We start from the raw sequence: 21163 nt of genomic DNA on the forward strand, positions 1-21163 counted from the left end.
GGACAAACTAAATGTGAGAAAGCTGGAGAGTAGAGGGGATGAAGGACAGATGGAGGTGTGAGGAGAGAGACGACAATATACTTATTCATATAAATAGTTATCACAGCAATAAACCGTATATCATTTTGTCTTAATTTACATTATTTAATTTCATATTCTGTTCTTGTACACATCCCATATTCCATTGACATGTATATACAGACTTTTTGCACTACTTTGTATTTTATTATATATGTTGTATTGTTGGAGGAGCTCAGGTCAGAAGAATCTCATTGCCATTTCTACACTGTGGCTTTGTGCATAAGACTTTAAAACCTTTAAATGTTTGAATTTGACCAGCTGCAGACATTTGGAGATAAATAGTGAGGAAGATGATGATGGGAGAATCATCCATCACTGATAGCATCACCTCCTGCTTCCTCCTCTCTCCTCTAAAGAAAGAAGGACGCATTGTTCTCCAGCTTCCCTTCCATGTTTCAAATCTCCATTTTGCTTGGTTTTGCATGATGAAGCACGCAGGCTTGGGGGGCATCAGGATTTGATAACAATTAAAATAAATTACAGTGTTACAATACATTTTGAAATAAAGAATGATGTTTTAAAGGTGGACGTACTGAATGAATTTTATGTATGGGTTACATTTAGGCTACTTTCATTCTTCTTTATTTAAAATACATTCATCTTCTAATACAGTAGACACCTAATTCATTAACGTATCAAGCTTAAACAGCACTTGTAAACTATACTAATGACATATTGGTTTCTTCTTTTCTAAGTTGACATTGTTACATGCACTTAAATAAATGCACATGTGGATAACCTTTCTTAAAGGTCCCATGTCATGGCCATTTCTACTGATCATAATTCCATTGTTGAGGTCTACTAGAATAGATTTACATTGTTCAAGTTTCTAAACTCACATTGGTTTCTCATACAGCATCTCTGTATAGTCTGTGTATTCACTCTCTGTCCTAAACGGCTTGTTGGAGCTCCTGCCCCCCCCCCTCCCTCTCCCTATGAGCCCAGTGGCCGTCTGCGAGACAGCGAGAACCCAGCCCGAACACACACACACACCCGCAGCCTGGCAGCCTCGCCGCATCCCGCCGTCTCAGGAAGGAGAAATCGGCAGAGCTGCAGCTGAGAAAAGATCGAGTGTGTGTGTGAGGAAGTCCGTGGATTGGTCAATTTGGATCAATCCAGGGTCTTAACGTAACGGCTCCACGGATTGGTCCATTTTGACCAATTGGTCCATTGGGTCCTCGTTACGTCACTTGGTTCCCGGAAGAAAAAAATTGAAAAAGAAAATCTCCAACGAGGCGTTCTGGGGCAGCATAGACGGTATTTCTGAGTTTTACTCGCTACAGGGTGTACTTTGACGGTTTGTGACTTTGCAGACCGTTTACATGCAGAAAAACCTTTATAACACACAAGGGGACGGGTAATAACCGGAAAAGCATGACATGGGCCCTTTAAGTAACCCTCCCCACCCTCGTAGCCTATAAACTATGTGGAGGAAAATTCTGTGTAGCAATCCAGTGGGAGTCACCGACTCATGAAGGAGACACAGGACGAGCAGGAGTTCTGATGTCAAACACTGATAATTAATACAAGTATCGGCCGGAGAAATTCACATAACAAGTCACAGCAGCCAAAGGTTCTGACTGCACGGGTGGGTTGCCATGTCAATTCTGATCAGCCTCTCATCTTGGTAGACCATTAGTTTACAGAGAGTCAAATCAACATATTGGGGACGGGCATTGATACCTGGAGACTGTCTCTGACCCCTGTGGTGCTTTGAAGCCAGCGTTCTCAGAGTCGTATAACTCCCTACTTCCTCCAGATCAAGTCATAAAACTTATAGTATCAACATACGGCTACATTATCACGTTCCTTACGGGAGATAAGGAGCAGGGCTGATCGTAAATGTCAACACACAGGAAAGGGTTAAATTCTTGGAGTGAAGACAGAATTATTCCCTCACAAACTCCATATTGCGTTTGCTCCTCATCCTTTGTTGAATTCCTCTCCTATCGTCAGGTGGTTTCCGTCCACTTGCTGGAGATTGGTAATCTATCACCGCCAACATTTTAGGACCTTTTGTCAGAATTACATTACCACAGGAGGCAGGGACTGTTTTGAATACTCATGAGGCATGCAAGGACACTCAGAGGTCCAAGACAAACAGAACAACACTTTTTACAACTTTATTTTTGTATCTTAAAACCTGGTAGTTTGAGTTCTTTGTAGTTTTGTTGAATGTGATAGTCCCCAAAGTATGTGTTGAGTGTTGCTAAAATTAGAGCCTAAGATAACAAGCAAAGCTGTCGGATGTGAGAAAAACATACATCTAAGCTGTCAAATGAATTTGGAAAGAAAGACCCAAAACTGTCCATGAAAAGATCTCTGAACGACTACATTATTCTTGTCAAATGAGCCATTATTACAGACATTACAGGTGTCCTTTCTGATGGTTCTACCTTCAAATAAAAGCTGCATGAGCTCCATACGTGATCTGCTTACAACCTGTCAGGTAATCCTGCCACTAAGGAACCGGACACACCAAGCTGACACCAAAGAACTGACACAGACGGACCCCGACTGTTGTGTCGCCTCACGTCTCCTGCGTCTTGGCCGTGTGTCGCACTGGAACACACCGCAAAGACTTCAGCCGACGGCCAAGAAGCACGTACGAACTGCGTGAGTGGCAATAACTCTCCTTACCAGCAGGCGGCGGTAGTGTGTATTCGTCATTCAAAAGAGGCAACAACCGGAAGACAGACTGCGTGATAACCGAGAGAAGAAGAACAGACTGCGTGATATAAACAAACAACAAATAGCGTGTGAGGTCCCTTTTCACTCTACAGCGAGAAGCTCACGGGGCTTTCCCCAACCTGTGTCGAGAGCTGGAGTTAAATGAAATCTCAGATTTGCCTTCTTAATAGTTTGTTTGGGTCCCTCACTTCCGTTTCGCTTCTCATGCACTGATTCGCTAGCTGAACAGCCAATCAGAGTGATTTGCCGACAGCCTTTGGTCGACTGCCCACCGATTCGACATGTTGAATCTGTGGGTTTTCGGCTGAAAAGACACGACGGTGCGGGACACACCAATCTGAGTAGGGCGACAGGACGCTCATCGTCGGCCTGACATCCATCGACGGCCAAATTCGTCTTGGTGCGTCCGGGGCTTTATGCTCGACTGGGACTACTTAAAAATCTGAATAACTTTAATTACTGAACTCCAAGATATTAGCGGTCACTTTAATACAAAATCCCTTCAGTTCGAGAAAATCCAATAAATAAAGAGCTTTTTGAACATTTTGTCACAGTAGAGGCACTAAATACAAATATGAAAGCTGAAAAGATGTCTTCTTTAATCGCATAGAAATTCTACATAAAGGAGCAAAAAGGTTATCAATTACTTGGTCAGCATGTTTCCTTATTACAAAATGTGACCTTGGCCTTGCAAATTGAATTTCCTCACAATACAGCTCGTGAATGTAATCCTTTTTGGCAGCGTCCTGTAAGGTGGCCGCCAACAAAGCTCTTTTTTACCCTTAAAAATATTGGCTGCCCGGAAGGTGGGAAATCATCCTGTAATGTATCATATGCTTTGGAAAGTAGTCGGCAGTAATTAACGAAGAATAGACAAGATTTGTAGTTAATGGGATGAATTGTGTGAAACCACAAATTCAGATTTTAATTGTTTTACAGAATTCTGATCAATTATAATGAATCTGCTTATTTCCACCAACATTTTGGATTTGTTTGTCGTGAATATGGGTATTGTTACTTTAACTCTTTCTTGTGGGGGTTAAAGGAGGACATATTATTCAAATGTTCAGGTGTGTATCAGCATGTAGTGTCTCTACTTTAAAGAGTCCTCTCCTGCTGATGTTCAGGTGTATATCAGTATGTAGTGTCTCTCCTTTAAAGAGTCCTCTCCTGCTGATGTTCAGGTGTATATCAGTATGTAGTGTCTCTACTTTAAAGAGTCCTCTCCTGCTGATGTTCAGGTGTATATCAGTATGTAGTGTCTCTACTTTAAAGAGTCCTCTCCTGCTGATGTTCAGGTGTATATCAGTATGTAGTGTCTCTACTTTAAAGAGTCCTCTCCTGCTGATGTTCAGGTGTATATCAGTATGTAGTGTCTCTACTTTAAAGAGTCCTCTCCTGCTGATGTTCAGGTGTATATCAGTATGTAGTGTCTCTACTTTAAAGAGTCCTCTCCTGCTGATGTTCAGGTGTATATCAGTATGTAGTGTCTCTACTTTAAAGAGTCCTCTCCTGCTGATGTTCAGGTGTATATCAGTATGTAGTGTCTCTACTTTAAAGAGTCCTCTCCTGCTGATGTTCAGGTGTATATCAGTATGTACTGTCTCTACTTTAAAGAGTCCTCTCCTGCTGATGTTCAGGTGTATATCAGTATGTAGTGTCTCTACTTTAAAGAGTCCTCTCCTGCTGATGTTCAGGTGTATATCAGTATGTAGTGTCTCTACTTTAAAGAGTCCTCTCCTGCTGATGTCCAGGTGTATATCAGTATGTAGTATCTCTACTTTAAAGAGTCCTCTCCTGCTGATGTTCAGGTGTATATCAGTATGTATTGTCTCTACTTTAAAGAGTCCTCTCCTGCTGATGTTCAGGTGTATATCAGTATGTAGTGTCTCTACTTTAAAGAGTCCTCTCCTGCTGATGATCAGGTGTATATCAGTATGTAGTGTCTCTACTTTAAAGAGTCCTCTCCTGTTGATGTTCAGGTGTATATCAGTATGTACTGTCTCTACTTTAAAGAGTCCTCTCCTGCTGATGTTCAGGTGTATATCAGTATGTAGTGTCTCTACTTTAAAGAGTCCTCTCCTGCTGATGTTCAGGTGTATATCAGTATGTACTGTCTCTACTTTAAAGAGTCCTCTCCTGCTGATGTTCAGGTGTATATCAGTATGTAGTGTCTCTACTTTAAAGAGTCCTCTCCTGCTGATGTTCAGGTGTATATCAGTATGTAGTGTCTCTACTTTAAAGAGTCCTCTCCTGCTGATGTTCAGGTGTATATCAGTATGTAGTGTCTCTACTTTAAAGAGTCCTCTCCTGCTGATGTCCAGGTGTATATCAGTATGTAGTATCTCTACTTTAAAGAGTCCTCTCCTGCTGATGTCCAGGTGTATATCAGTATGTAGTGTCTCTACTTTAAAGAGTCCTCTCCTGCTGATGTTCAGGTGTATATCAGTATGTAGTGTCTCTACTTTAAAGAGTCCTCTCCTGCTGATGTTCAGGTGTATATCAGTATGTAGTGTCTCTACTTTAAAGAGTCCTCTCCTGCTGATGTTCAGGTGTATATCAGTATGTAGTGTCTCTACTTTAAAGAGTCCTCTCTTGCTGATGTTCAGGTGTATATCAGTATGTATTGTCTCTACTTTAAAGAGTCCTCTCCTGCTGATGTTCAGGTGTATATCAGTATGTAGTGTCTCTACTTTAAAGAGTCCTCTCCTGCTGACATTCAGGTGTATATCAGTATGTAGTGTCTCTACTTTAAAGAGTCCTCTCCTGCTGATGTTCAGGTGTATATCAGTATGTAGTGTCTCTACTTTAAAGAGTCCTCTCCTGCTGATGTTCAGGTGTATATCAGTATGTAGTGTCTCTACTTTAAAGAGTCCTCTCCTGCTGATGTTCAGGTGTATATCAGTATGTAGTGTCTCTACTTTAAAGAGTCCTCTCCTGCTGATGTTCAGGTGTATATCAGTATGTAGTGTCTCTACTATAAAGAGTCCTCTCCTGCTGATGTTCAGGTGTATATCAGTATGTAGTGTCTCTACTTTAAAGAGTCCTCTCCTGCTGATGTTCAGGTGTATATCAGTATGTAGTGTCTCTACTGGGACATGTCTCCATGCTTTAATGTTCAAAAAGCTCTTTATTGTTCTCATACTGCCTGAGCTGCAGCACCTCTTTTCACCCTCTGTCTGAAACCAGAGCCCAGTCTGCTCTGATTGGTTAGCTGGCCGGCTCTGTTGTGATTGGTCAACCTGCTTAGAGATGTCCGGCCCCTTAGCCAATCACGTACAATGTGTTGCAGCGCTAGCCAATAGAATCGAAAGTATCATTTAGTGATATCACATGTTCAAGAAGTAAACAAAGGAGTCCCGTTTGGAGACCATTTACATGCCCACAAACGTATAACACACTACAGGAAAGGATAACCCCCCACAAAGCTGAAAAGGGCCTCCTTAATAGTAACAACTAACAGCAGGATAAGACCTTTGTCAGCTCCTTCCTTTCAGTCTGTCATCCTCCCTCCTCATTGTAAACTGCCCAATAAAAGGCGAGAAGCCATTAAGAAAGCAGCCCATAATACGCCTGAATTTCATGCCATAGTCATCGCAGGTGCATGTTCTCAGATGGCTCATGAATCTACATGGTGGAGAGCTAAATGATGTGAGGCTTCGCTGTGTTGGAACAGACAATGACGGTGCAATAATAGTCCTGATTCTCTCAGACACAGAGAGGATTAGCTGCTGACGCCAAACACTTTGTCTAAGTAGCTTTGTCTTTCTCCTGCTCTGTTCTTGCAGAGAAGTGTATTTACTTAGAATTGGCCTGTCTTCTTGTGACCGTTTTGATTTCTGGAAGACAGCTTGCCTGCGACATTTCCCGACTTACTGTTGGACGATAGCAACTATTAATGCCAGTGGCGAACCGTGTCTATCACAACCGGACCTTCTGTAGACACACACACCCCCCCCCGCCGCCGATGCCGCGAGTTTGACACCCCTGATCTAGATCCTCTGTCTCGAGCCAGTTAACTAGCGGGCCTTCTAGAGTACCCTGGATTGAACCGAGGGAAAATCTGAAAGAATACGCCCATTGGCTACAAATCAATATATGATTGGTTGATCAAACTGTCAATCCAAACGTACGCTCTCATTCAGTGCAACGGCCAGGGCGTTCGATCAAGGATGTAGAATACCTTGGTTGAAGGATATTCTACCCAGAGACCCAGAACAAGATCTGATTGGTTGCTTTCTTTTCTAACACAAAACCACTGAAATGCGTAGTGCATGGTCAGAGAAGGACAAACGTAACACTGTGATATTACAGATCAACAACACAGATACCATTCTCATTTATTCATTTTATTACATTTTATTTATATAATTAAATCGATTTTTTTGTTTGTTTTATCTGAGTGTTCCAGGGTATTCTCTGAATACCTTGAAGGCCCTGACGGTTCACCAATGATTAATGCTAATGCTATTCTCTGGAGTTTTCACAGGGTGTCAAGAGGACATTAGGGTGCAACAAGGAACAACCCTTTGTTATTAAAAGGAAAGAAAAACGATGGAAGTGTTCACAGGACGCTCCCAACAAATTCCAGCTGGGGTCAGAGCCTCAGCGTCTGACAGCTGGAGAGGAGCAGAGTGCAAACAGCAAGAGATGAAGGTCAGTTAGATGCAACCTCCTACCTGTGTGGGGTTGTAGAGTTCCTGCAGGGCGTTGCGGGATCCTTTCCGACAGCAGCCCTCCACCACGAAGGGGTTCCTCCGCATGACTGGGAAACACAGAGGAAGAACACCACTGAGAACATTCAAAAAGAACCAGTGCAATCGAGAGAGTAACAAAGAAGACTGAGGGAAGCACTAGGTCTTCTCCAATTGGATATATAATTACCACATTATAAACACAAGGAAAGAAGAGATGATAACAGGATGATGGTACATTGAATTTTCCTTGATTCTCTTGAGCCGTTTGCTTTAAAAACTAATGTTTTGTTGCCAATTTATCCCATTGGCCAACTGCAATGCCATGCAACCCTTAAACAAAATGCTTTTCTCTATAGACTGAACATTAGGCTTCTCTAAAACTTGAATTTGAAATCTTAAACTGAGGGTAAAAGTCATAATTTGTCTTTGTTAGGGCTGCTCGATTATGGCAAAAATCATAATCTCGATTAAAGATGTGAGTAGGAGTAACTTGCAGAAATTATTTAAAGGATAATCATTGATTAGCAGTAAGTGAGGGGTGGGAATTAATAAGCATTTACTTCCTCCTGCTCCCTTTCGGACACATAGGATTTATTATTATTATTATTATTAATAATATTTCTGTTGAATATATATATAAATATTATTATGAATATTGATACATACTGTATTCTAACAATACGGTATTCTGTTTTTCACATTTATTATTTGTTTTTTTTAAATGTGTTCAAAACAAAGATGAAAATGAAATGGTTATTTGGGTCAATAATTGATATCACGATTATTAAAAAACGATTATCCATTTACTTTGAAAACATCCATTTATTGAAACAAAAATGTGAACAGTATGTTTTTAACAGTTGATTACCCTGAACTTTAAGTATAATTCAACTGAAAAACCAATAAAAAAAAAAAAAATTTAAATTAAAAAATCGTTTTATTTCGATTATGTTGTTTCATAATCGTTGAAAGCCAAAATCGTGATTGCGATTAAAATACGATTAATTGAGCAGCCCTACTTTGTATGATTCGTTTTCAAACCTTGAAAGCTCAATATTTGCATTTCCCATTACAGTCTAACTTCAAAAAAGCGACATGGGTGAAGAGTTGTGATTTTTAGACGTGGCGATATATCGTTAAAGATGGCTGTCATTCGGCTTTCCTCTCAACACATTTCAGTATCTTTAACTCTAGGATGAACCCTCATTCAGCGTGGCATCAATATTAAACAAAGGTTAGATGCCAACTTGTCTTAGTTTAGCTGTGGACCCCCTGCTCCCACCCTCAAGGGCATCAATTTGGAAGCCGTCTCTTTAATGGACCGGCTGCTGGGAGAAGGAAAAGCGGAAAGCTAAAGGGAGAAATAATGAGAGCGCTGACTACAGTATATGCCAAGAGCAGAGTCACAGTTCAACGTTTGTTTGGCTGAGTCTCAGCTCTCTACACAACTGGGTACACTCTCTCCAATTACTCAGGATGGAAAAGCGCTGAAGGACGGCGCGCGATCGACAGGGAACCAAATTAACCGCTATAACTCGAAAGCTGAGGGATTTAATGGCAGTTTACTCCACACGTCATCTGCCTCGTGTTCATGGATGTGTTACTGCCATCAGGAGAACGATGGAGGTGATCCATAATGGAGACATTTCTATACAGAGCATCGTCTCCATTAGGGCTGAAAAACATACATAATCGTGGTTTGATTAATGACTGATATCGCAGTTGCAACGTGATTTAAGATATTGGAGCGAATTTTTATTTTTCCAACATCATTTTATTTGGAAAATATATTTTAGTTACGTTTTTGATTTCTTTCCTTAAACCTGTTAAACCCCGAGCCTGTTTTTCAGGTGTCAGGCTCGAAAATGACATTCCCAGAACAAATGAACATATCTTCCCTTCTAAAAGGGTTAAATTAATAATCTTTTTTCTCAAAGTAATCATAAACCTGTGAGTTGGATGTAGAAAACTCAGATTCAATATAGATGTTTTTTATTTTAAAGAAAATTCAGATTGAACATAGTAAAAAACTGTAAATTATAGTGTCCGTCCAAAGATATTTTGTACTTATAGTGAAAACTAACCTTGGATGATGGGTTAGTTGACTAAAAGCTTTAGGAATCCAAAGTACAACATATAATAAGTACCCTGTTTCAAGATTGATGCAAAACAAGTGATATTTGACCGTTTTAGACAGATTTAGCAAAACAAAACCTCTTCTAGGGCCATTTGGGTGGATTTTCCATATCTCTGGCCCCCCTTGTGTTTTGTTTTGGTAAAAATGGTTTGTATCGCCAGTTAGCTGAGATTATTTCCGTTAATCTGGTATAACACATTAATAGGTTCTTAAATATTAAGATCCCCTGAGACACAGTGTCGTGAAAAAAAAAACCAGGGTCCCCGCCTGGGGTTTAACAGGTTAAATCTATACAATAACATTTCTTATCTCCGCAGCAACAAAATACCTCATTCAGATCATTATATGTTGCCTAAAAACTTATTGCATCTCCTGCAATTTAGTTTCCTCCTAACCCTTTTAGAGAAGTTTAGAGCTGATCAATTCCCTCTCACAAAGACAGCAATTTATTTTTATAAAATCAAAAATCGATAAATAAAGGTTCCAGCTTTTGTGTTAGGATGTACTGTTTATTGGTTTTTAAAAGTAACAGGTTGAGTATGTTTGAGTTCTGGACTGTTATTGTGTTAATTTTCACAATTTTCTGACAATAATCCTTAGAAACATGTCCTCTTTAAATATTTCTTGCCCCATATTTAATCTTTAAACAAAGCTCAGTTGAGTGGCAGTATTAAACTAAATCACTTCAGTAAACCAATCTATATTTCTCCCTAAGCTTTGCTGTGGTCCAACTTCATCTTACAGTGAGGTCAACTTATGTTAATATTTTCCAAATTAATGAGCAATGAACAGCTTATGTGTGTTACTGCCAACAGAAGTAATCTCAAATCAAATCATGTAATGGGTAAGCGTGCATACACGGGACGCTCGTTGCCTGTCTGTGCCCAGGGGCTCGTTGCCTCATATGCACTTTCAGTCATATAGTGCACATGATTGTCTCTATTTACAATGTGAAGTAGAGAAAGGACACATCTGCCGTTTGAAGCCGATAATGCACCGTCATTCTCTAATCGGCACACCTGCTTGTGCGCTAAACTGTAAATAAACAGATCTGTTTACGACAAACATTTACATCTGTCTCTGCTTTCCGGCCCAGTAAACACTTGGTTTCTGCATAATGTCAGTATTTCAATTTGTGTATCGGCTCAGTTAGCTGCAGCAGCGATCCCATTTCCTTTAGAAAATCAATGAGAGGTCTGACTGCTCTCATCAGAGGAACCTTAAAGCCAAAGGAGGGGTTACCCACATCTCAGCAGGCTGTTGATTTTTTTTTTTTTGCTGACCACTGATATTCCCGGTGTGGGACCTGTAATCCTGTCAAACCACGTCCATTGACGACCCCCCCGAGCGAGCCGATAATGCACCGCTTTTCATTCTCTAATCGGCACACCTGCTTGTGCGCTAAACTGTAAATAAACAGATCTGTTTACGACAAAACATGTACATCTGTCTCTGCTTTCCAGCCCAGTAAACACTTGGTTTCTGCATAATGTCAGTATTTCAATTTGTGTATCGGCTCAGTTAGCTGCAGCAGCGATCACATTCCCTTTAGAAAATCAATGAGAGGTCTGACTGCTCTCATCAGAGGAACCTTAAAGCCAAAGGAGGGGTTACCCACATCTCAGCAGGCTGTTGATTTTTTTTGTTGCTGACCACTGATATTCCCGGTGTGTGACCTGTAATCCTGTCAAACCACGTCCATTGACGACCCCCCCGGGCGAGCCGAGCGCCTGTTAGAGTAACGAGCCCCAACAGACAAGTGTGACCTTTCTATCGCTCCGGGAAGAATAGAGGAAAGGATGTTTTTACACCCTCAACGCACGCACACACACACACACACACACACACACACACACACACACACACACACACACACACACATTCCTGTACAAGCACAATCCATCAAACATACATTAATAAAGAATGATTGATAACCTTGTTTTCAAGTATTAATAACACTCTGTCCTACACTGAAACAATTGTAACTTTGACTTTAATTAAATATATTTTAAGTAATCGTTTCAGTTTCTTCGGTGTACTGTGGTCAATGTAAAGGCCGTTCTTTATTTCCCTGATGACAGGAGCAATAATGCAATCATGGAATATCTGTTTTTCAGTCTCGTTCACACTGAGAAAGCACAAAATGCCCCGACACTTCCACCCCAGCAGGCTGAATCAGCAGAGCAAGCTGATCACTGATTACTGTGGACCTAGACTGGAGATGGAGCTCCCAGTAATGACGCTTCAGTGTGTGTGTGTGTGTGTGTGTGTGTGTGTGTGTGTGTGTGTGTGTGTGTGTGTGTGTGTGTGTGTGTGCCACGTGTAACCGATGGGTCCCAGAGCAGTGGTGATATTTATCTGCTAGCACCAGTGAGTCCGTTGCTAATGACGACGGATGACAAAATAAATCAGGTTGAGAGCCGGTCTGTGAACAGCGACACATTCAATACTTCCAGTCGTCTGTCCTCCACAGAAGGGATAGAAAAAAAGGATGCTTTTCACCTGCAATCAACAAAACAACACTTCTTGTTGATGCCTTGTTCCTTCAGCAATCACACAGCAGTAAAGAGGGGGCTGAAACTTGAGCTGAAGTTGTGGGAATGTGTGTAATTTCTTCAAATATCTAAGTTATTTACACACATTCTGTAACTGTGTTTTTTTCCTTTTGGCCACTTGTATTATGTAGTGAAAAGCTGATAATACTCTGACAGCCCTAATCTCTCTCACACACACACACACACACACACACACACACACACACACACACACACACACACACACACACACACACACACACACACACACACACACACACACACACACACACACACACACACACACACACACACACACACACACACACACACACACACACACACACACACACACACACACACACACACACACAGTCAAAATGTAAAAGGATCAGATGTTATCTATTCTCTGTAAGCTGTGTTGTTCTGTTTTTAATTCCGCAGGTGAACCTATATGTCATTTCTGTTAGATTTCATTTCTGCTTTTTAAAACTGTAGTATGTGCTCACGTGTTTCATTAAAGGCTGAAAGTGCTTCACGAAAGGCAGGTTTTCCTATCAGTGAAATCATTTTTGATCCTAAATATCTTTCTTTCTTCTTTCCTAAGGTCACATTGTTCTGCAGTCTTAATGCACTCACAGACCTCGCTGTGTAACCGGTGTACGTTTGGAACATGAGGTCACTCTTAGTTCCCCCCGACAGCACCTGGGCTCTTATTGGTTGGTGGGAACTGAGCCGTAACCATGGAAACCACCTTCCTCTCACCTGCACCTGCTGCTGGCCTGATTCCAGATCAGGTCATGGGAAAGCGGAGAACGTCTCATTTCCTCACTGTTGACAGCAGAGTGACTGAGTTCAAACACACTGATGATAAGGCAGGAGTTTAAATAAGTTTAAGAACAGTGATGAAAGCAGTGGGGTTAGAAGTAGTCAGACTTTCTACTTGAGTAGAATTAGCAATACTAAAACTTTAAAGTACTCGCCCACAAGTCAAATCTTACTGAAGTGAAAGTGCAAAAGTATTAGTAAAAGTACTAGTTGTCTTAATATAGGAGTCAATTTAGAGATGTCCCACCCCTTAGCCTATCACACTTTAATTTTAAGTGCAATAGTCCATAAAAGTGTTGTTTATTTTCCTTTCTATAAAATAATATTATGTTTGCAGACTAATTCCATAAAGTTCTTAAAGTTATGTTTGAGGTGAGCCAACATTAAATCATTCTTTAAAGGTCAATAATAACCTTGAAACGAAAATTGGCTGTATTTCAACAATTATAGAAAATGAAAAGTGGAGCAAAACTGTATACAAATGTTACTCTGCGAAATGTGCAACATGTTGATAATAATGTTAGAAGGTTAGTGTGTCAATCATGTGTTTACAAACTGTTTTTCTACCTGCCAAAACAATCCTTTAAAAGCCAGATTGAATGTGAACGTAAAAGTAAAGTGTCCGAAATGACACTTTTGTGAGGTTGCTAGAGATAAAGTGAGACAAGCAGGGATTCTAACAAGATGAATAAAACCAATTTGGTAACTCTCATAAAGACAATTGTCGATTTAACTCCAGCCTTACAGTCAGGAAATGCTCTGCAGTCAGTAAATATTGCTCTGCATGATAAGTCCCAGCACTTGATTGCACACAAGTCGCCAATAAACAGCAGGAATCGTCCCGCACATGCTCAGTTCAGACCGGCAATCACGCTCAACATCTGCGGCCGTCTATAAGCAAAAAGATTACGAGCCGCTGGAGGAGGATTAATTTATCGCTAATCTTACTTTCACAGTAGGAGGGGACCAAATCCACTCCACACAGGGCTTGATTGGGTCCAAACACACGACTTTATGGCTGTGTGTGTGTGTGTGTGTGTGTGTGTGTGTGTGTGTGTGTGTGTGTGTGTGTGTGTGTGTGTGTGTGTGTGTGTGTGTGTGTGTGTTAAACTGAAGTCCTGCAGCCTAATTGGGATTTAACTGAACAATGCAGAGAAGCAGAGATTCAAGTGATTAGCAATGTTGGCACAACTTCATTAAACAAAGCTAAATAAGAACTTCAGGGAAGAGAGATTGTGTGTGTGTGTGTGTGTGTGTGTGTGTGTGTGTGTGTGTGTGTGTATGTCGATGCGTGTCTCTGTGTGTGTGTGTGTGTGTGTGTGTGTGTGTGTGTGTGTGTGTCGATGCATGTCTGTGTGTGTGTGTGTGTGTGTGCGTGTGCCGATGCGCGTGTGTGTGTGTGTGTGCCGATCCGCGTGCGTGCGTGTGTGTGTGTGTGTGTGTGTGTGTGTGTGTGTGTGTGTGTGTGTGTGTGTGTGTGTGTGTGTGTGTGTGTGTGTGTGTGTGTGTGTGTGTGTGTGTGTGTGTGTGTGTGTGTGTGTGTCTCTTCCTGGTTAGAGTGCTCTGTGTAATCCCTTAATGATGATTGGCGACGTGACGATAATACAGAAGCAATTACGGTCCGGCAGTCGTCACCTCGGGCTCACAGCGAAGTCAGGAGGGGAGAAAAAAGATCAGAAATGACTTTTAACTTCATCTCTTCTTTACTGAGCTTTGCCACGAATGTCGTTTTTATCTGACAGCTTCTGACTCGGAGCGTTGTGCAGCGGGAGGCACAACGTGTCCATCACCCTGCCACCGTTTGAAAAGAGGATAAAAGGAGCATTGAAAAAGTTTCGGTGAAGGTATGAAAGGATTTTTTTGTTGAAAAATGTGGCACTGTTTTTCAGGGATGGGGGAACAAATCCTTTTTTTGCGTCGCAATATTATTGGAACACAGTCTCTAAGTCTATATTTAGAATATAGAAATGTTACTTTTGGTGGTAACCAGAGTGCCACAGTGACGCGTCCTAAAACCCGGACGTAAGTTAGCATTTTACCACGTCCGGTTCCTTCGCCAAAAAGCAATGCAATCTCTCCATAGGGTTTAGGAAAATATCTGGAAATAAGGTCTGTGGTTGAGACACACTGAAGAGACGGATCACGTTTTGTTCTACGATATTAAATCCATCAGCAGTGACCCCACTGGGGATTTCTGAAGAGTTGACGTGTCTGAAAAACGATGGTTGTTAACGAGTGGCTGAATAGGACTACAGAAGTCGTGGAGGCCGTTGTACGTCATTACACCGAACACGTAAACACTCCTCTAAGTTAGTTTCTGTTCTGCTTGAAAGCAAGTCCGGATTTTAGTCTGGATCTTACGTTGGCGTGACGTTGAAGCAGCGACCCTGCTGTAGTTTGTTTATAGCATAACGTTAGCATTTTGCTTATGGCAATTAGATCTATGATTAGAAAATTATGAAAGTAGGCTAGATATGTGGAGATTATCCGGCTAAACAAAATGTTATCCGTCTCTTAAATGTGTGTCAACCACAGACCTTATTTCCAGCTATTTTCCAAAATCCTATGGAGAAATTGCATTGGCTTTTGACGAGGGAACCGGAAGGAGTTTACTTACGGGTTTTAGGACGCGTCACTGTGGCACTCTATGCTTTATGATTCAACTACATGATGAAGAGTTTCCCTTCTGACGAGGTCAACGGGATTGGCATGAAGTTGGTCAAAACACAGATGGAGTAAATGAAAAAAGGGGTCATAAATGTGCAGGAAACTTTATATTATTAGATAAAACAGATACTGACAAACTGCATCATTTGTAGTTGAAAAAAGTTAATTAATCACAACCCAAGTTATCTCAATGCTCAGGACTTCGAAACATATCTTAATCAGAATCCTGACATAATCATAATATCGTTGCGTTGGTGACTTCCACCTTTACGTCTTCAAAACAAATATTAAAAATAATAGTAACCTAACATGAACAGTAACCCTGAAGTCGGACAAGAGTGTTCTTTAATCTTTTCTGTATTCTTTGTGACGCCATCCTGAGCTCCTGTAGTCCTGCGCCTCGTGTACCAGCATGCTTTCTTTTTAAATATTGCGTCAAGATAACTATCACTATCACTGCACCAAGGACAACATCCACCATGTTCTCTGTAGCTGGAGAATGAAGTGATTGTAACTAGGAGCGAGTGCGTGGGATAACAGAAGAGGAGACGCATAGAGGGAATGAGGAAGAGGAGGAAGAGGAAGAAGATGGCTCTTGAGCAGCCATTGGGCTTTCATCCATTTAACATGAGGATCTTATTGCTGATGCAGACTCGTGTGTATATATATATATATATATATATATATATATATATATATATATATATATATATATATATATATATATATATATATATATATACACACAGTGTGTGTAGAGGACATGAAACCTGAGGCTGCTGTGTGTAATGCCGAGTTGGAAGAAGTACTTTTTTTTATTTTATTACCCGTCCCCTTGTGTGTTATGAAAGTTTCTCTGCATGTAAACAGTCTGCAGAGTCACAAACCCTCAAAGTACACCCTGTAGCGAGTAAAACTCTAACACAGAAAATACCTCCTCAAAACGCCTCGTTGGAGATACGTTACTGTCCATTGATTATTCCGGGTAACTCATGATGTCATGCGTTTCCCGGAACCAAATGGACCAATCCGTGGAGCCGTTACGTTACGTCCGCGGAGCCGTTACGTTAAGCCCCCGCTGATTGGTCCAAATTGACCAATCCACGGACTTCCTCACACACACACTCAGTGCAGGCATCTCTGCTGATCTCTCCTCCCTGGCTGCAGGCTGATAACAGAGAGTTGGGATCGCGGCGAAATTCTCTCTGCAGACCCATTCTCACAGCGTTTATCAACCTTTTTCTTACTCAATATCAAGCCACACTTATTGTTTTTACTTCGGCTGTGACTTTGTGTGTGCTCAGGGTGAGTTTGGCAGTGTTTCGCTGTGTATCGCTAAACAAGGAAACCACACCTCCACGGAGCTCAGCGCGATTCACAACGTCACAGGGAGGGTGGGGGCTGGAGCTACTGGAGCTACAACTAGCCGTTAAAGGCAGAGAGTGAAATTCAGTGAATACACGTAGTTTACAGAGATGCTGTATGAGAAACCAATGTGAGTTTGGAAAATTGCACAATATAAATCTATTCTAGTGGACCTCAACAATGGAATTATGATCAGTGGAAATGGCCATGACATGGGACATTTAAGTACACAGTAGAAATACTACAGTGTAAACATACTTTGTTACAAGTAAAAGTCCTGCTTCGTTCCAGCAGAAATCACACAAATTACCGAGTTGTATTAGTTTCAATCAGATGCTATGGACGCAAGGCCTATCTATTTATTACATTTGTAGATTGCACATGTTTGTACAAGTGGGTTTTAAATGTTTTTAGATGTCATGGAGCAGCCAGGAGGTACTTTTTTTTAGAGACGTGTCTGTTGTCTGTGTTGTTTTAGGATAATAATGGCTTACTGATTGGATTTATCCTCAAACCAAATCTACCTACGGGTACAAATAAACAACGTGAACCTGTATAACAAATCTTAATTGAATATAGGATGAAAGTATTGGCATCATGTACTTAAAGAAACAAAAGTAAAATGACTTATTGTGCGTAATGTCCCATTTTAGATGACTGGATTATTATCATGTTCATCACAACTGGTAAAGGTGGAGCTACTTAAATGACTTTATGTACTACTACTGGATATATTTGATGTATTTGTGTATTTATATCTTGCTTTAGCTAATTATCCTCATCTGTAAAGTAACTAGTAACTCATATTGTCAAGAAAACATTGTGGAGTAGAAGTACTGTATACTTAAAGTGGACCTATCATGCTATATTTGAATAATATAGTGTAGGACCATACCTATATAAGGAATATTTATACTTTTTATTTTTCAAAATACCAAACAGATCATGCATTTTAGCCATTCCTCAATTCGCTCAATTTAACACTGTCTTTGCATCATGGGCTGATTCTGTGAGAACAGCACCATCTACAGGCCTGGCATATGTACTACAGCGTCTCCAGCGCTTTCGAACAGCAATGTCCGTGGCTGTCTCCTCCTGATTGGTGGAGTTGGCCCAATAACAGTAGCGCCACTTCTGTGACGTCATAGAAGTGTTCAAATCTGGATCAGTCTGTATCAGATCCGTTGCAGCCCCTTTTTAAGAGATTTGGGTATGGAGGAAAATAGAGAGGGTTGTGTTTTCTGACACTTGGTGAGTTCCCTGGAACACCGGGGACACATATTCATGCATAAAAGACGTACAAAAGTGCATTTTGCATGATAGGTCCCCTTTAAGTCTAGTACAAGTACCCCAAAATCCTACTTAAGTACAACACCGGAGTAAATACTGGTGTTAGATAACATGTAATACTTCCTTTTACTTTTGAAAGAATCACAGTTCAGTAGCTCTGAAGGAAGCGACCAGAGAGATGAGTTTGCACAGGATATAATATAATTTATGCATTATGAAAAACATGTTTAATGAAACAGTTACATTGTGTTGGGTATAAAACTCTGAGAGGTAATACATAATGCATTTTTGCAGATTTTTGCAAGGCGTCTTCCAATAATTAGCTCGATAATTAATGCCTGACGAGGGGAATAAACTTGTTTCATTAATATTTTTATGCTTACAGATTACCGATCCCAAACATGCATGGCAGCAGTTTTGGGGAATATTTGTGAGCATTGGAGAATTTCCAAAGTAGAAGACAAGAAGCACACTTTTTCTGACTCTCGCCATTTTCCTTTCTGGCCCTTTACCTCTCTCTTAAGGTGCGTCTCACTTCGGTTAGATGGATTCCTAGCCTCCCTCACTTGCGTCGTTTCCCTGCGACTAGTCCCTCCCACCAGGGAAGCATGGAGAGACGCAAGGAAACCACGAGAAGCAGGGAAATGACGCCGCACAGCTGATCGTCTGACAGAAGCCAGAACAGTGCATGCGCTGCATCGTCCAATCAGTGAGCGATACACAGTAAGGGGGCGGGGCGAGTGTCTGAGGATTTCACCGGAGGATGGTATGGTAGTTCCTTGATTATCGCTCCTCGGTTATCGCTCCTCTGTTCTCGGTCCTCCGGCAAAAATAAGGCCACTGGGACGCTACTCAAGATGGCGCAGACAAATCAACTTCCGGTGAGCCCGAGCCCGAGGAGCGAGGAAATGAGAAATAACCAAAGTGAGACGCACCCATAATCAGTGTAGACATATCCAAACTATGGAAGTGAATATGGAAGACGAAATAAATAAGTGCAAAGTATTTAAATCCGTATAGCCAACACCACGTTAAAATAGAAATTCAGTCATTTTGGTTTCCTAACAAAGGCTGACTAACAAAAAGGTAGGCAACGTAAGTACAAAAAATCGTAAAAGGAGTCCGAACTGGATTGGGTTTTAGCCTTTGCCGACCATTGACATGCACTAAAACATATATAACAAACTACAGGAAAGGGAACACCCCAAAAGTAGGGCCTCTTTAATTCCAGTCACTTTGTTGTATAAAGACAAAGACAAATATAGAAATGTGGACAAAAGGAAACCGCTTGGCGAGACACTTCTTGAGTCACGTCACTATACTGTCAAATGTATTTTTGGTCGATCTAACCCTGAAATTATCTGCGAGCTTCTGTCCATGACATCATCTCTCTCCACTTCCACATGTGGGACCCTTGAGTCAGAGCTGCCCTCTCACTGCCTGACTCAACACCCCCTCCACTAAAAAGGAAAGGAATTTGTACCCGAAGCCTTTAAAGATGGGAAGCGAGACCACAGACGTCCATTTAACCGTCCGTGGCTCAATGACACACTGCATGGAAACTGTGAGGGAAGCATGAGTCAGAGAGATAGTGGAAACATGTTTGAACTGCAGGTCAACTTTTAGATTTGATGCCAGACATTTAAAGGCAGTTTTCAGACACTTAAAGTCTCCCTTTAAATCTCCAAATAAGATAGGAGAGCTCCATAAGTCTTCACAGCCCATAAAGAAGGAGTGTTTCTCTTATAAACTATTAAATAAACTAATACAAAAATAAAAAGTTAATATGTAGGGGGATTAGTTTAGTCGTTGTATTACTTTATTTTTCGTTGTTTCTCTTCATACATATAATCAGTGCCAACTTTTTTGATATTTGTATGTGCTTATACTTTGCTTTTCATAGCTAAATGATAGCATATTGTCATTGTGTATCCACTTCCTTACGATGTATAGTGTAAAACCTTGGTCATGCATTGTGAAACCGTCATGAAAAATATATTAAAGGTTTTTTTTTTTGTTGAAATTGTACAAGTTTCATAAAAGTTCTCAAAAGTTTGCAACACAATAATTGCTTTCAGTAAGGAGACAGGGGACTACATGGAGCTCAAGGCTTTGACGGATGGCAGGAAGTCAACAAGAGATGACTGTTTATAGTCCACACACACACACACACACACACACACACACACACACACACACACACACACACACACACACACACACACACACACACACACACACACACACACACACACACACACACACACACACACACACACACACACACACACACACACACACACACACACACACACACACACACACACACACACACACACACACACACACACACACACACACACACAGAGTAGAAATGGACCAGAGGGGAAACGCGGTCAACCGTGTGTCAAATCAGTCTGGACGTGGCCAAGCGTGGAAGAGACTGAGAGTCACATGATAAGACCCGAGAGAGTGGGGAAGCGGAGCAGACGATGCAACAAAAAATACAAGATCACGGGATGAACACACAGCGGGGGGGGGGGGGGGGAGTCAGGAGGACGGAGAGATGAGGAACCTCTGCCTGGATACAGATGGGCAGAGCGGAGGGATCAGAATGAACTCAGTGAACCTCTCACACACACATGGAGGGGGGGGAAGGTGTTTCAAGAATATGTTTTTGAGCTGAAAGTGAGACGTAATTTGATAATTCTGCATTTTTAAACCGTAGTCTGTCCTCATTAGTTTCATTGTCCGTGTGTAGGCTGAATGTACTTCATGAAAGGCAGGTTTTCCTATCATTAAAATCATTTCTGATCCTAAATATCTTGGTTTTTTCTTCTCTAAGGTCACATTTTATACACTCAGGTAAAAAC

At 41.2% G+C, this 21163-nt stretch overlaps 1 protein-coding gene across 2 annotated transcripts in view; it reads right to left on the minus strand.

The window, feature by feature from the left end:
* chst11 (carbohydrate (chondroitin 4) sulfotransferase 11) overlaps positions 1–21163 on the minus strand; it is a 98313-nt gene that overhangs the window by 29185 nt on the left and 47965 nt on the right. For both annotated transcript variants that reach the window (XM_079653698.1, XM_079653697.1), the window contains exon 2: positions 7452–7537. In XM_079653698.1, the coding sequence (XP_079509824.1) occupies positions 7452–7537 (86 nt within the window). The remainder of the gene's footprint in view (positions 1–7451; positions 7538–21163) is intronic.

Source organism: Notothenia rossii (genome assembly GCF_949606895.1).
Source record: "Notothenia rossii genome assembly, chromosome: 10".
In the NCBI taxonomy this organism is placed as follows: domain Eukaryota; kingdom Metazoa; phylum Chordata; class Actinopteri; order Perciformes; family Nototheniidae; genus Notothenia; species Notothenia rossii.